Here is an 18,075-nt window from a genome sequence, read left to right on the forward strand (position 1 = left end):
CTGCGCTCAATGACTGATTATAGTGCGGTGATGCCCCATTGATAGTGCACGTCACAGTACCTGAGCTTAGTGCACATGTACTGAGTTAGAAGGCTGCGCTCAGTGACTGGCTATAGTGTGGTGATGTCACATTGATAGTGCACGTCACAGTACATGAGCTTAGTGCACATGTACTGAGTTAGAAGGCTGCGCTCAGTGACTAATTATAGTGCGGTGATGTCACATTGATAGTGCATGTCACAGTACATGAGCTTAGTGCACATGCGCTGAGTTAGAAGGCTGCGCTCAGTGACTGTCTATAGTGCGGTGATGCCACATTTATAGTGCACGTCACAGTACATGAGCTTAGTGCACATGCACTGAGTTAGGAGGCTGCGCTCAGTGACTGGCTATAGTGCGGTGATGCCACATTGATAGTGCACATCACAGTGCATGAGCTTAGTGCACATGCACTGAGTCAGAAGGCTGCACTCAGTGACTGATTATAGTGTGGTGATGCCCCATTGATAGTGCACGTCACAGTACCTGAACTTAGTGCACATGCACTGAGTTAGAAGGCTGCGCTCAGTGACTGATTATAGTGCGGTGATGCCCCATTGATAGTGCACGTCACAGTACCTGAACTTAGTGCACATGCACTGAGTTAGAAGGCTGCACTCAGTGACTGATTATAGTGCGGTGATGTCACATTGATAGTGCATGTCACAGTACCTGAGCTTAGTGCACATGCACTGAGTTAGAAGGCTGCGCTCAGTGACTGATTATAGTGCGGTGATGCCCCATTGATAGTGCACGTCACAGTACCTTAGCTTAGTGCACATGCACTGAGTTAGAAGGCTGCGCTCAGTGACTGGCTATAGTGCGGTGATGTCACATTGATAGTGCACGTCACAGTACCTGAACTTAGTGCACATGCACTGAGTTAGAAGGCTGCACTCAGTGACTGATTATAGTGCGGTGATGTCACATTGATAGTGCACATCACAGTACATGAGCTTAGTGCACATGCGCTGAGTTAGAAGGCTGCGCTCAGTGACTGGCTATAGTGCGGTGATGTCACATTGATAGTGCACGTCACAGTACCTGAACTTAGTGCACATGAACTGAGTTAGAAGGCTGCACTCAGTGACTGTCTATAGTGCGGTGATGTCACATTGATAGTGCACGTCACAGTACCTGAGCTTAGTGCACATGCACTGAGTTAGAAGGCTGTGCTCAGTGACTGATTATAATGCGGTGATGTCACATTGATAGTGCACGTCACAGTACATGAGCTTAGTGCACATGTACTGAGTTAGAAGGCTGCGCTCAGTGACTGATTATAGTGCGGTGATGTCACATTGATAGTGCACGTCACAGTACATGAGCTTAGTGCACATGCGCTGAGTTAGAAGGCTGCGCTCAGTGACTGGCTATAGTGCGGTGATGTCACATTGATAGTGCATGTCACAGTACCTGAGCTTAGTGCACATGCGCTGAGTTAGAAGGCTGCGCTCAGTGACTGGCTATAGTGCGGTGATGTCACATTGATAGTGCACGTCACAGTACACGAGCTTAGTGCACATGCGCTGAGTTAGAAGGCTGCGCTCAGTGACTGGCTATAGTGCGGTGATGTCACATTGATAGTGCATGTCACAGTACCTGAGCTTAGTGCACATGCGCTGAGTTAGAAGGCTGCGCTCAGTGACTGGCTATAGTGCGGTGATGTCACATTGATAGTGCATGTCACAGTACCTGAGCTTAGTGCACATGTACTGAGTTAGAAGGCTGCGCTCAGTGACTGGCTATAGTGCGGTGATGTCACATTGATAGTGCATGTCACAGTACCTGAGCTTAGTGCACATGTACTGAGTTAGAAGGCTGCGCTCAGTGACTGATTATAGTGTGGTGATGCCCCATTGATAGTGCACGTCACAGTACCTGAGCTTAGTGCACATGCACTGAGTTAGAAGGCTGCACTCAGTGACTGATTATAGTGCGGTGATGTCACATTGCTAGTGCACATCACAGTACATGAGCTTAGTGCACATGCGCTGATTTAGAAGGCTGCACTCAGTGACTGGCTATAGTGCGGTGATGTCACATTGATAGTGCACGTCACAGTACCTGAGCTTAGTGCACATGCGCTGAGTTAGAAGGCTGCGCTCAGTGACTGGCTATAGTGCGGTGATGTCACATTGATAGTGCACGTCACAGTACACGAGCTTAGTGCACATGCGCTGAGTTAGAAGGCTGCGCTCAGTTACTGGCTATAGTGCGGTGATGTCACATTGATAGTGCACATCACAGTACCTGAGCTTAGTGCACATGCGCTGAGTTAGAAGGCTGCGCTCAGTGACTGGCTATAGTGCGGTGATGTCACATTGATAGTGCACGTCACAGTACACGAGCTTAGTGCACACGCGCTGAGTTAGAAGGCTGCGCTCAGTGACTGGCTATAGTGCGGTGATGTCACATTGATAGTGCACATCACAGTACATGAGCTTAGTGCACATGTACTGAGTTAGAAGGCTGCGCTCAGTGACTGATTATAGTGCGGTGATGTCACATTGATAGTGCATGTCACAGTACCTGAGCTTAGTGCACATGTACTGAGTTAGAAGGCTGCGCTCAGTGACTGATTATAGTGCGGTGATGTCACATTGATAGTGCACGTCACAGTACCTGAGCTTAGTGCACATGTACTGAGTTAGAAGGCTGCGCTCATTGACTGATTATAGTGCGGTGATGCCCCATTGATAGTGCACGTCACAGTACCTGACCTTAGTGCACATGCACTGAATTAGAAGGCTGCGCTCAGTGACTGATTATAGTGCGGTGATGTCACATTGATAGTGCACATCACAGTACCTGAGCTTAGAGCACATGCACTGAGTTAGAAGGCTGCGCTTAGTGACTGATTATAGTGCGGTGATGTCACATTGATAGTGCACGTCACAGTACCTGAGCTTAGTGCACATGTACTGAGTTAGAAGGCTGCGCTCAGTGACTGATTATAGTGCGGTGATGTCACATTGATAGTGCACGTCACAGTACCTGAGCTTAGTGCACATGTACTGAGTTAGAAGGCTGCGCTCAATGACTGATTATAGTGCGGTGATGCCCCATTGATAGTGCACGTCACAGTACCTGAGCTTAGTGCACATGCACTGAGTTAGAAGGCTGCGCTCAGTGACTGGCTAAAGTGCGGTGATGCGCGCTATTGATGTGACGTCAACCATTTGTACATCCTCTAAAGAGCAATCTGTAGGATTATTATCTTCATTTAACGGGACACTGAGTTCTGGTCAAAATAAGATTAGAACATTTTCATGTCTTAAATTCAAATCCAATTTATCTACACTTAAATATATATTTTTTACTTTTTAAATACATTTTTTTTTTCTTTGTGTCTTCACCTAGAAATTAGTACAAAAGAAAGTATAAGTCTATACTGTTGGAGGATTTGGTGAAAAACATTTGTATTCAGTATATGTATGGTATCTTGAGGTCTTATGGATTGATAGAATATATCAAACAGTGAACTGAACTCTTTTTTTTTTCTTCCAGGATAGGCTAGATGCTCTCACTGAAGTGGATGGCTCGGGTCAGTTGACCATTAGATGCCCCCCAGATTATCTCTCTCTAGATTGTGGGATCACAGCATTTGAGTTGTCAGACTATAGTCCTAGGGAGGAGGACACACCACCTCCTCCTGCAAAGCCATTAGAAGATTGGACATACAACGCTATGCAACAGGAGTTTCCAGATCTGGTTAAGGGTCCAGGCCTGCTGACTGTGATTTCCAACGAAGACGTCACCCTTAATTCTGAGATGGAACAAGACTTAGCTCCTAAAGAGCTTGATCAGCCAGGACAGCAGTCTCTTAAATTGTTCACTCCCAGCGAAAGCACCACACCAAAAAGACCTCTTCAAGAGAGCAATGATCATGGAGGAGATTCCCCTACACGTCCATCCTTGCCAAAGAGGGGACTGTTTCTTAATGATCTGACTAACTGGGCACCAGCAGACAACCAGTCATCCAATGAACCTAACTCTCCTTTGCCAGTGTGTCCCACTTCCCCCCCAAAACACTTTGGTCTTATTCCGACTCCCACATACTCTTTAGTCCCATCATTTCTTCCAAGTCAAGTGCTTGAAGATGATGTAACCAAACAGAATATGGCATCAAGAGAGCACTACAGTGAGGAACACCAGGACCTAGATGGTAGAGAGTCATCCAGCAATTGTAATCATTCGCTCTGCAGCACACCAAATGGAAGTCAGAATCAGGATAACAGACTGCTGGATTCATCTCCACAGGAATTAGGGCCAGACAGTTGGTATGGGTCAGATGAGTTCCTGGCATTACCACCACATTTACACCAAGCAGACCTTCTTGCCTTGCGCCTAGGTAGCCTTTCACAGCTGGTATCTCCAACTCCTGAAGAGCCCCAACCAGCACTGCGGGATGTAGAGGACTGGGAGATAAGTTCAGGCTCAGAGCTTGGGCCCAGCTCACCCCGTTGTATCTCTCCTAGTACATCCAGTGAGATGGCACTGTATCTGAATGGCAGTGGGCGATCAACGCCACAGTCAGGCGCTCCAGCAAACAGCATACGACAGAACAGAGCAGCACTTATACAGAGGCTAATGTGGGATATACAGAGACAGGATAATGATCGGCATGTGTGGGAAAAAATCCAGGTAAGTGTACCATTCATAAGATCATGCAGGGGGACATTTAGCATTTTGTGTTTTGCCACTTTAAAGAGGACCTTGTCAAATATCTGAATATAGTGTAAATACCACTGTTGTCCTGAGTCTGGGATTGTTTTTTTGCTCCTACGTCCCTCTGATCCTGCTATATGTATTCCTCTTCCTTTTTGGATCTTGTATACAAATTTAGTCTTCATAGGAAAGAGGTTGTGATCCTCCAAGGGGTTGTCCAGAACTAGGACAACCCTTTCTCATTCTTCATGTTTAGCCCCGTTAAAATAAAAACACTGATATTTACCTCTCATGCCGGTGCCGTTCCCAGGGCCTCACTGTCATTGCCTTCGGACGTATAAATAATCAAGAGGAAGCCAATGATAGTCAAGGATAGTCAAGGAGTCCAAGTTCTGAAGCCAGGAGGGTACATCATAAACGTAGTCAGGTAACCTTCCGATGTCAAAATACAAGGAGGATAATGGATCAGAGCAGAAGGGGTTAAACAGAAGGATGGTCAGAACAAGGTCCAAGGTCAGGCAACGAAAGATCAACACACAGAAAGCAAGGCACAAAGAGACAACCCACACTTAGCTGAATGTACATCTGGCAGAGGTCTGGGAGCAACAGATCAGTTAAGCAGCATGCCAGTTACCTGGGGTAACACTTGGAAACAGCCAGCACCTCACAGTCTCAGATTGGAAAGCCGAGCTGTCAAATCAACAGACTGACAGTTCAGCATGCCCCTGCGCCAGACTGAATGATTGAGATGTCAATCAACACACTGACAGCTTCCGCGCGCCCTTGTACCAGATTGGATGGCTGAGCTGTTAGTAACTGCATCCCAGACACACTGAGGGATGGAACTGTGACAAGATTCACATATGAGGCACAAAAAGCAAGAGGGATACACAGCAGGAATGGAGAGGCGTAGGATCAAAAATATTTGATGGAAAGTGATAAGTCCTCTGTAAGTGGAACCTTACATAACCACATGCTCATGGAAAAACATAGCGATAACTTGTATCTCAGATCGTTATTCTTTATAATAGAAAGACTATGAAAGGATTAGGCAATTTAAAAGAAATTTGGAGGGAGCAATAATGGGTTTGTCCCTCAAAGGTAATCCTTTTTTCAGTAAAAGCTCAGTTGACTTCAGCTGATCCAGCTTCTAAAGAGCATGTACATATATATATATATATTTGTAAATTATACATAACTTATAGTACATTTTTTCCTTATTGCTGCTTGTTTGTATTGGTTTGATTGATTTATCTGTATGTTGGCAGTTAGTAAAATTACCTATATGATTGTATTAAATGTTTTTTATTTATTGGAAGGGGCATTTTTGATGGCTGACTTTATTATAGGTGCACTTGTTATATTTAGACAGGGCTAGGGTATTGTGTATGCATATAGGGTTTGTTTCTATGGCCATGCTTGTACAGTAGTTTCTATGGCTAAGTTTCACAGGAGGACCAAGATAGCAGTCTGTGTCTGCCACTAAGGCTACTTTCACACTGGCGTTTTTTGCCAGACGTCGCAATGCGTCGTTTATGGCAAAAAACGCATCCTGCAAAGTTGTTTGCATGATGCGTTTTTGCCCCATAGATTAACATTAGCGACGCATTGCGACGCTTTGCCACACGTCACAACTGTCGTTCGACGGTTGCGCCGTGTTGTGGCGGACCGCCGGGAGCAAAAAATGTTACATGCAACGTTTTTTGCTCCTGACGGACCGCTTTTTCCGACCACGCATGCGCGGCCGGGACTCCGCCCCCACCTCCCGCGCACTCACAATGGGGCAGCGGATGCGCCGGAGAAATGCATCCGCTGCACCCGTTGTGCAGTGCGTCAAACGTTAGCGTCGGAATCTCTGCCCGACGCATTGCGACGGGGAGATTCCGACGCTAGTGTGAAAGTAGTCTAACCTATACTCACCCTCTCCAGGTCCAGTGCTGCCTTTCCTCTGCAGCCCCAGTCCTTGTCGACAGCATGCAGTGGTGAAGTCATAACTATACAATGCATCACTAGTCACCTGCAGCAAATAACACGGCACATTCTGCAAATCTATACTTTAAAAAAATCCCACAAATCTCAATTAAGATACCAGCAGGTAACACTTCTGTATGCATTCCTATAAATTCAAAGGCATAGGAAATAAAATATCTGCTCATCGAATATTATTGGTTTTGTATTACAGCACAACTCTAAAGCTTTTACTGAGCTGTGCTACAGCCTTACTAAGCTGTGCTACAGCCTTACTAAGCTGTCCTACAGCCTGAGAGAGCTGTGCTACAGCCATACTGAGCTGTGCTGCAGCCTGAGTGAGCTGTGCTACAGCCAGAGATGTGCTGCAGCCTGAGAAAGAGCTACAGCCATAGTGAGCTGTGCTACAGCCTTACTGAGCTGTGCTACATCCTTACTAAGCTGTGCTACAGCCACAGTGAGCTGTACTACAGCCTGAGAGAGCTGTGCTACAGCCATAGTGAGCAGTGCTACAGCCTGAGTGAGCTGTGCTACAGCCAGAAATGTGCTACAGCCTGAGAAAGCTGTGCTATAGCCTGAGTGAGCTGTGCTACAGCCTGAGTGAGCTGTGCTGCAGCCAGAGATGTGCTACAGCCTGAGAGAGCTGTTCTACAGCCATAGTGAGCTGTGCTACAGCCTGAGTGAGCTTTGCTGCAGCCAGAGATGTGCTACAGCCTGAGTGAGCGGTACTACAGCCTGAGTGAGCGGTGCTACAGCCTGAGTGAGCAGTGTTACAGCCAGAGCTGTGCTACAGCCAGAGCTGTGCTACAGCCAGAGCTGTGCTACAGCCTTGTGCACTTGGATTTGTAGTAGTGTTACTTTTTCATTTTGCAGCCTGCACTGCCATCTTGTGGTTAAAACTAAAATTGCACATAAGAGTTTAGATTGCTCACTGCAGAATTTTCAAGAACTCACCCACTATATATGCATTGGTTAAATAATAACTAAACTATGTTTTCATTAATCCAAATTAGGCTAATTTCTAAATATTATTAATAACTAATGCAAGAAATATACTATCTTAAACCAGAACACTCAGTACGTTTTCAGACACCTTTCAGACTCACTCCTTTCAATAACAGCCATAAACAACACAGTGTCCCATTGTAACAACAGCATCATACTTCCCAAAGCTATTAAAGATTGACACATACTTATATATGTATTTTACAGTAAATCACTTCTCTAACCTCACCCAGTCCTTTATATGTGCCCACTTTAAAATATTGCTCCTAGTGAAGGCAGGCCATTAGTGATACAACTTTTTGACACCTTATTTATCACTACTCATTATGATGCCTCAAAAGTCCCCACACAATTTAATTTCCCCATAGTCTGACCACAAATAGTATGTTGCACCCACAGTCCATCTACACAGTATAATGGCACTATAGCCCAACACAAAGTAGAATGTCCCCAAAGCCCTCCACATGGTATAATGTTCCCCCACAGTATGATGTGTCTACAGCTCCCCATACAGTATGATGAACCAGAGTACATTCTCATTCTCTCCAGTATAGTATGATGTCCCAACAATCCCCAATGTTATGATGCCTCACTGCTCCTACACACAGTATGATGCCCCAAGAGGACATTCCCTCCAACACAGTATGATACCCCTACATACAACATGATGCCCCACAGTCACTCCACACATTATAGTGACCAGATAGCCCCTCATACAGTATAATGCCCTCACAGAACCCTTATACAGAATAATGCCCTCACCATACAAACACATAGTATAGAGCCCCTATAGCCGTATATACAGTATAATGCCCTCACATGTTTACCACACAGTATGTTGCCTTCACAGGACCTCACTAAGTACAGGGTTCCCATAAAGCCATTACGTAGCATAGTGTTCTTACAGTGCATTGCTCCTACACAGCGTGATGCCCCCATACATAGTATGATGCCTCTACGAATAGTATGATGCCCCAATAGTATGTTCCCTCCTACATTAAAACCCCTCTCAGTATAATGCCCACACAGGGCACCCACACAGTATAATGCTCACAAACCTCCTCACACAGTATAATGCTCTCCACAGGATCCCCACACAGTATGTCGCCCCCCTCACACATACAGTATGATGCTCCCACAGCACCCTATACAGTGTAATGACCTCAACAGGATTCTAAACACTGAACTAAATGCACCAACAACACCCAAACACTGTATAATGCTCTCACAGGAGACACCACTTCCATGCATAGTACAGTAGACAAAAAAGTTTACACACCCCTGTTCAAATGCCAGGTTTTTGTCATTGAAAAAATTATGAAGAATAATTTCAGAACTTTTTCCACATTTACTGTCACCCATACTCTGTACAAACTGCAATCATGAGCGAATATACTCGTTACTCGAGATTTCTCCAGCACGCTCGGGGGTCCTCCAAGTATTTTTTAGTGCTCGGAGTTTTAGTTTTTCTTGCCGCTGCTGAATGATTTACATCTGTTAGCCAGCATAAGTACATGTGGGGGTTGCCTGGTTACTAGGGAATGCCCACATGTACTTATGCTGGCTAACAGATGTAAATCATTCAGCTGTGGCAATAAAAACTAAAACTCCGAGCACTAAAAAATACTCGGAGGACCCCCGAGCGTGCTGGAGAAATCTCGAGTAACGAGTATATTCGCTCATCACTAGTCAGCAAAGATTTTCAGCTTGAATCTATTGTTCTTCCAAGTCAAACGTGAAATTTAAGGGCACACCAACATTGTTTGAGCAGTGTAGTTCGCTGGTAAGAGTACAAGAAGGGTGCAGCACAGTGGCTTGCTGGTTTGCTGGTTTGTTCTAATGTGAGTGATTAAAATCTGCACGCCATGCTTCAGAATATACACGAGGGATGGATTAAATAAAAAATGGTCAGCTTGACATTGGGTCAAAACAGTGGATCAGTCATCCTCCTGTAGGAATATATGGAAGCAATATACATCGCAGGATAGGTCATAAATGTCTGGTAGCTGAGGTCTCCACCAATCATTAGAACTAGAACTGTTCGACAGTCGCAACACATGCAGGGATTTCCTGTTTGTTATGCAATTCCCACATGTGTTGCGGCTGTCGAACAACCATTAGACATGCAGCCGCTGGACTAGAACATATTATTTGAGCACGCCAAAGACCCTCAGTTAACACTAGCATGCTCAGATAACACCTTATCCGACCACGTTCATTCATCGCTATTCCAAATGTATTCAAAAAGTCATATATACAGTTGTGCTCAAAAGTTTACATACCTCGGCTTTCCTGGCCTTTGTTCAGAGAATATGAATGATAACACCAAAACTTTTTCTCCACTCATGGTTAGAGGTTGGGTGAAGCCTTTTATTGTCAATCTACTGTGTTTTCTCTTTTAAAATCATAATGACAACCCAAAACATCCAAATGACCCTGAACAACAGTTAATATACCCCATTTCTTAATACCATGTATTGCCCCCTCTAACATCAATGACAGTTTGAAGTCTTTTGTGTTAGTTGTGGATGAGGTTCTGTATTTTCTCAGATGGTAAAGCTGCCCACTCTTCTTGGCAAAAAGCCTCCAGTTCCTGTAAATTCCTGGGCTGTCTAGCATAAACTGCGTGCTTGAGATCTCCCCAGAGTGGCTCAATGATATTGAGGTCAGGAGACTGAGATGGCCACTCCAGAACCTTCTCTATGATCTGCTATAGCCAATGACAGGTCGACTTGGCCTTGTGTTTTGGATCGTTGTCATGCTGGAACGTCCAAGTACGTCCCATGAGCAGCTTCTGGGCTGATGAGTGCAAATTTGCCTCCAGTATTTGCTGATAACCGCTGCTGACTGACATTATCAATTCCTTGGATATCGTTTTGTATCCCGTTCCTGTTTTATAAAGTTCAACTACCTTTTTCCATAGATCCATTGACAATTCTTTTACTTTCCCCATGAATCACAATCCAGAAACGTCAGTGGCTGGATGAAAGATGCAAGAGTTTGTCTGGTCCCAGAAACTCACTCAGCTTTTATGCACACACACATTACAAGCAAACAGGTCACAGGTGAGGATGTTACCTTCAGTAGCCATTCCAACCCATTTGTGTCAACTTCTGTGCACGTTATCAGGCCAAAATCACCAGGGTATGTGAACTTTTGATCAGGGTCATTTGGATGTTTTGGGTTGTCATCAGAGGCGGACTGGCCATCGGGCACTTCTGGCAAATACCAGAAGGGCCGGTGCCAGAAGTGGGCTGCTGCCACTATCAGCGGTGCTAGGGCCAACTCCTCCCGCCAGCGCCGACTCACCCCCCCTCGATCGCCTGCCCCGCATTCAACTATACCGGCGTCTATGATGCCGGTACAGTTGAATGCAATGATGGAGGAGAGAACGTCTGCTGTCGCTCCCTCTCCCATCATTCCCCGCTCTGCCTTGCGCTGACACTGTGGGTGCGCAATGATGTCATATCATCGCGCACCTGCTGTGTGGCTGGGTAGACTGCAGCTGCTGATACCGGAGCCGGGAGCAGCGCAGGGCACGAGGAGAGGTGAGGAGAGTGGTTTTTTTTTAAATATATAAGTGAGTGATAACTGGATTGTGGGGCAATTGGGGGGGGGGGCTGTATTACATTCTATGGGGGCTGTGCTGTATTATATTCTATGAAAGGCTTTATTACATTCTATGGGGGCTGGCTGCATTACATTCTATGGGGGCTGGCTGCGTTACATTCTATGGGGGCTGGCTGCATTACATTTTAACATTTTATGGGGCTAGCTGCATTATATTCTATGGGGGCTGGCTGCATTACATTCTATGGGGGCTGGCTGCATTACATTGCTGTATTACATTCTATGGGGGCTGGCTGCATTACATTCTATGGGGTTTGTGCTGTATTACATTCTATGGGGGCTGGCTGCATTACATTCTATGGGGGCTGGCTGCGTTACATTCTATGGGGGCTGGCTGCATTACATTTTAACATTTTATGGGGCTAGCTGCATTATATTCTATGGGGGCTGGCTGCATTACATTCTATGGGGGCTGGCTACATTACATTGCTGTATTACATTCTATGGGGGCTGGCTGCATTACATTCTATGGGGGCTGTGCTGTATTACATTCTATGGGGGCTGGCTGCATTACATTCTATGGGGGCTGGCTGCGTTACATTCTATGGGGGCTGGCTGCATTACATTTTAACATTTTATGGGGCTAGCTGCATTATATTCTATGGGGGCTGGCTGCATTACATTCTATGGGGGCTGGCTGCATTACATTGCTGTATTACATTATATGGGGGCTGGCTGCATTACATTCTATGGGGGCTGTGCTGTATTACATTCTATGGGGGCTCTGCTGTATTACATTCTATGGGGACTTGGCTGTATTATATTCTATGGGGGCTGTGCTGTATTACAGTCAATGGGGCTACATTATATTCCATGGGGGGTTGTATTATATTCTGTGGGGAGGTGGGCTGTATTACATTCTATGTAGGGGCTGTATTACATTCTATGGGGGGCTGTATTACATTCTTTGGGGGGCTGTATTATATTCTGAGGGGTGATTGCATCATACTCTATGAAGGGGCTACATTATATTCTATGGGGAGCTGCATTATACTATATGAGGAGGGCTGCATTGTATTCTATGGAGGGGCTACATTATATTTTATGGGGGGCTGCATTATACTCTATGAGGGGGCTACCATATATATGCAGGGGCTGCATTATACTATATGAGGGGGCTGCATTATATTCTCTGGGGGGTTACATTATACTCAGGGGGGCTACAATATATTCTGTGGGGCGGCTGCATTATACTCTGGAGTGGCATCATTATACTATATGTGGGCTGCATTATACTGTATCGAGGACTATGGGGAATACATTATACTATATGAAGAAGTATGGGGTGCATTATACTATGGGAAGTGAATTGTACTACATGGATGATAATGGCGGTGCATTATACTATATGGAGCACTATGAGGAGTGTATTATACTATTTGGAAGACTGTGGCAGTACATTATACTGCATGGAGGACTGAGGAGTTTATTATACTATATGGAGGACTGAGAAGTGTATTTTAATATATGGAGGACTATAAGGAGTGTATTATACTATATGGAGGCCTGAGGAGTGTATTATACTACATGGAGGACTGAGCAGTGTATTTTAATATATGGAGGACTATAAGGAGTGTATTATACTATATGGAGGCCTGAGGAGTGTATTATACTACATGGAGGACTGAGCAGTGTATTTTAATATATGGAGGACTATAAGGAGTCTATTATACTATATGGAGGCCTGAGGAGTGTATTATACTACATGGAGGACTATGAGGAGTGTATTATACTATATGGAGGACTGAGGAGTGTATTATACTATATGAAGGACTGAAGAGTATATTATACTATATTGAGGACTGAGGAGTGTATTATACTATATGGAAAACTGAAGAGTGTATTATACTATATGAAGGACTGAAGAGTGTATTATACTATATTGAGGACTGAGGAGTGTATTATACTATATGGAGGACTGAGGTGCACATTATAATATATGGAGGACTATGGGGTATATTATACTAAACAAGCAAAATGCTGCCTATTCATTGAGTGATTGGATTGTTTATGTGGGAACAGAAATCCTTGTTCTCAGCAGCACATCGTCGGTGTAAACTGTAGATGTGCTGCTGATAACATGATACTGTATGGGGACAGATTGATCTAATTGTGATTGTTCTGTCCCCATCATTCTTTCTCAGTTGGTGTAAAGAGGTCGGGAAACAAGCGAACGACTTCAGTATTGTCGATCACACTCGTTTAGCGGCCTGAGATCAGTGCATGTAAATACAGCAGAAATGCTTCGCAGGGAGATGAGGCAAGGAAGATGACCGTTGTAGTTAGCGCCCGACGCCTGGGAATAGTGCTAACTCTACTGCTTTTCCCAGCCGCCAGAGCATTTAATTCTTGTATGTGTAATGATTTTTAGGGTTGATGTCAGCTGCGTGATGTCAGCTGCTATCAATCCCTGGTGTAAGTAATGGAGAGGTGTCTATCAGACACCCCCACTACTAGCCCAGTCCTGGCGAGACCCAACGACTCTGAAGAGCGGTGACGGTAGTAACAATACCACTCTTCACAGTCGCCGAGCGCAGCGCAAGACCCGGAATATCTGAAGAGCTGTGACATTACTGATCACCACCGGAGACGTCACCGCTTTTCAGAGTCATGGGGTCTCGTGCTGCGCAGCGGAACCAAAAGTGGCTGTAGGCAAAGTGTACGGAGCATCAGAATGAGGTTTCACAGCCTTTGGTCGTCTCAATCCCTTCATTATCTGCGAGATCCAGTTATGTAGGTAAAGTAGCGGCTTTTCTTGCTACTGCAACTAAAAGCAATAAATAGGACTGAGCTGTAATGCTGGGATACAGCTGTAATTATATGTTATATTGTCGTGTTACACTCCCCTCACTTCTTGTAACCTATAAGTGTACAAAGATATTATACAGTCACCATGTGGCAAGTGGGCCTGTGTAACTTCAAATGTCAGGGCTGAATTTTAGTCCCAGTCCAGCCCTGGTTGTCATTATGATTTAAAAAGAGAAAACACAGTAATTTGACAATAAATGGCTTCACCCAACCACTAATCATGAGTGAAGAAAAAGTTTTGGTGTTATCATTCATATTCTCTGAAAAAAGGCCAAGAAAGCAAAACTTCTGCCGGGGTATGTAAACTTTTGGCACAACTGTACCTAAAATGGTGCCAATGAAAACTCTACAGTCTGTCCATAAAAAACAATCCCTCACATTGCTCTTTCTACAGAAAAATAAAAAAACATTATGGGTCTTAGAATATGATGACCCAAGGATAATATTATGTACATTGGTTTCCATTCTTCCCTATCTTCATAGGGATTTTTTTTCGTTATTGTTTGATTTCGTTCTTTGTTTTTCTCTTTCCTTTTAATTATTCCTTTCCCAATTTCCCATATTCCCTATTAAAATATATCTTCTTTTCCCCTCGTGTACCCTTAACCTTTTCCCATCCTTCTTTTTCTTCATCTTTTATCCCTTGAAATATTGTTATTTGTTATTAAGAATACAATAATAACCATTGGAAAAATAATATGATGACCCAAAAACAAAAGGCCCTCCTTACCATCACCATTTTTGTACTCCTCATTTCTGCTATTTAGTATTCCGTCATATTGCAGTATATAGTACAGGCGATCAATTAACAGAAGGTGCAAGGGAAAATAAATACATGTTTTTTTTGGGGGGGGGTTTAAAAAAAAAAAAACAAATATAATAAAATAGACGTTCAAATCAGCTGTTTTCTTTCCAATTCAAAAATAAAGAAATAAAAGCTATGAAATAATATTTGGCTTGCCCCATCTATAAGTCTCATCTCTGAAAAGATAACATTAATTATTCTATATAATAAACTTCATTAAGAGAAAAAAAATCAAAACCTCACAATTTCCATTTGTTGCTTACTGTAACCCCCCCAAACTGCAACAAAAATACATCAAACATTTGTGTGTACCCACAAATTGTATACATAAAACTATCAGCTCACTATGCTAAAAGCAAACACCATACAGCTTCCACCATACAAAATCAAAGTTGGACAACAAAAAAAGTTTGGCTGATGAAAAAACAATCCAAAAAAGTCTGGTTGAGATCTACGGTATGTCAGTTTAAAACTGTACAAAGCTAAAGATGAAGTGAGCAGCTTACCTGAACTATTTTTACTGCCATGTCCGCAATGTTTTTCACCACGTGTGAATGTATCCTTAGGCCACGTTCACATGTTGAATATTTGGTGAGGGTTTTTTTTACCTTAGTATTTGTAAGCCAAAACCAGGAGAGAAACAATCTGAGGAAGAGTATAATAGAAGCACGTCACCACTTCTGTATTTTTCACCCACTCCTGGTTTTGGCTTACAAATACTGAGGTAAAAAAGTCACCAAACTCTCAATGTGTGTATGTGGCCTCAATGATTTTTGGGAAAATGTTCAAATAGGCCACGTTCACATGTGGACTATTTGGTGAGGTTTTTTTTTACCTCAGTATTTGTAAGTCAAACCCAGGAGTGGGTGAAAAATACAGAAGTGGTGACGTGTTTCTATTATACTTTTCCTCTAATTGTTCCTGATTTTGGCTTCACCCTCATCCACGCTGTTTACACAGGGCTAGCTTCAGTTTCAGTAATGAAGTAAATGAGGGTGAGGAAGGGGAACAATGCACCAGGTGGTTCCTAGCACTTTAGGATTTTAAAGCCACGGGACAGGGCTAGGTTTTACGAGCAGTCAAAAGAGATGGGTGGGAATGTCTGCTTACATATCCCCACAGCGGGGGTGTGGTTTGGCAGATAGAATTGAGACCAAGTGTCTCATTCAGTGTCTGTGTCTGGAGATGTGGAGGCCTCCAGTGTATAACAAGAGTCAAGAGATTTCTTTCTTACAAAATTATTAAAAAGTAACGATAAACAATACAGGCAGTCCCGTGTTATGAACCAGATGTGTTCTGTAGGTTTGTTCTAATCTGAATATGTACGTAAGTGGGAACAGGGATGGAAAAATCATATACTCACCGCTGACTGCTCTGTCTTTGGGCACGCCACATTTCTGACCTCTTCACTATAAACCAGAACTTCCAGCCATTTTCAGGTTGGAGCTCACGACGCATCCTTATGACACGCAGTGAACTGTGGCCTGCACATGGGCGTAAAACCTGGCCTATAGCAAAAAAATGTACAATAAGTGACGTAAAAATGGTGTTTTTTTCCCTCCATTTCAACCATTAAAAACTGTCAGTGGCCACCCTGTAATATACTATATGGGTATCATACTCCTCCTCTTGTCAGTCCATGAACAAAGCATAAATCATGTGACACCATATTGACAGATATAGGTGGGACCTCCGCTCAGCTGTCCTATACTATTACTAGATTTCTCCTGCTAATGAAGATGACGCTGTGCTTGTACGGACATGTTACCGTCCTGTGACGATACAGCATGGTTGTTGCACACCACAGCATCTAATATATTTTATTTCACACAGTGATCATCAATAGGGAATATTTTCTTGTTGGTTTACTACCTTTTCTTACTGTGAACATGTTCTTTGCATTTTCTTTGATTAGGTAATTGATTGATGCTTTGGCTATATATACGAAAAAAATCTGCCTATTTTCCATCATTAGACAGAGTGCTCAGATCTATAGTCCATTGGGTTTCACAAGCCCTTCAAGGGCTCCCTCTTTGAGCCAGCAGTGGTGTGATATAGACAAGTAATTAAACCCTTGCGTCTTTTTAATGCTTACACAGTACTTCGCACTTTCTTGGGTTGTTAAAACCAGCATTTTTTTCTCCTAATGAGGCTTTTACATCTTTTTTGAAGACAAATTAAGCAAATTTTGAGATATTCACTCATCTCTCATATCTGCCTAAATATATCACAAAACTTAAAATGGGCTTACCAATGTGTAATTCCACTGCATGTCATACAGCAGAGGGGACAGAATATTTTGCTAATTTCACCTAGTCCAGAAGCTTTATACATGAGGGCATATAGTGCTGTGCAGATGATTGAACTGTTGTGTTTGGGACCACGGAAACCAAGTATATGAAAATGGCCAACCATTTGCTTCCCTATTTTCCACCATTCAAAAACAAAGTCTTTACTGAACGGGAACTTGGTAAGGGTTATGTACAGGGGATAACGGGTATAAAGTCTTATGAACGTTTCCTTTACAACATGAAGCATTTTCCACACAGTATCCTTCTCTATAATTTACTCCAGGGATGTCCACTGTTTCTCCCTACTTCACTACAACCAAGCTTTAACGCAGCAATCCTTGCCAACAAATCTCCTCTGCTTATTCTGCGTCCCTTTTCCCATTACTGTCATCCTGGAACTCTCGCTTGGGACCCTTCATTAATCCTGATAAGGCCCATTACCTTCCAGAGTTATAAGCTCAGGATCTCATGGCTGAGCGTCATCTCCTAGGACCTGTCTCCAGAAGGCCACTCTGTTTCTCGGTCACTTATGCTCAGGTTCTCGCTATCCATTCTCTTCAGTCTCCTCTCACGTAAGGTCATCTCAGAATGCGGCATTGCTCTCCTTGGACCTTTACGTCCACTCACTATGCACTCTAGACCCTATATAACTCTCTAAGAGGAAGTTCTCAGCCTACACTATACCTTCCCAATGTGGGCTAGTCCCAACTCTTTACTCTAACTATCCCTATAGTCAAACTGCACACATCTATTGGCTTACACTATTCACATTACATATTGTTAACACTTAACACAATAAAGCATGAAATTATGCACATTACACTTTAAAACTTGTTTCTTTAAGGAGAAACATGGCCA

At 43.7% G+C, this 18,075-nt stretch overlaps 1 protein-coding gene across 1 annotated transcript in view; it reads left to right on the forward strand.

The window, feature by feature from the left end:
* AKAP6 (A-kinase anchoring protein 6) overlaps positions 1 to 18,075 on the forward strand; it is a 606,671-nt gene that overhangs the window by 208,829 nt on the left and 379,767 nt on the right. The window contains exon 4 of the mRNA XM_069730511.1: positions 3,550 to 4,686. Within this exon, the coding sequence (XP_069586612.1) occupies positions 3,550 to 4,686 (1,137 nt within the window). The remainder of the gene's footprint in view (positions 1 to 3,549; positions 4,687 to 18,075) is intronic.

Source organism: Ranitomeya imitator, chromosome 1, assembly GCF_032444005.1.
Source record: "Ranitomeya imitator isolate aRanImi1 chromosome 1, aRanImi1.pri, whole genome shotgun sequence".
NCBI classification, from domain to species: domain Eukaryota; kingdom Metazoa; phylum Chordata; class Amphibia; order Anura; family Dendrobatidae; genus Ranitomeya; species Ranitomeya imitator.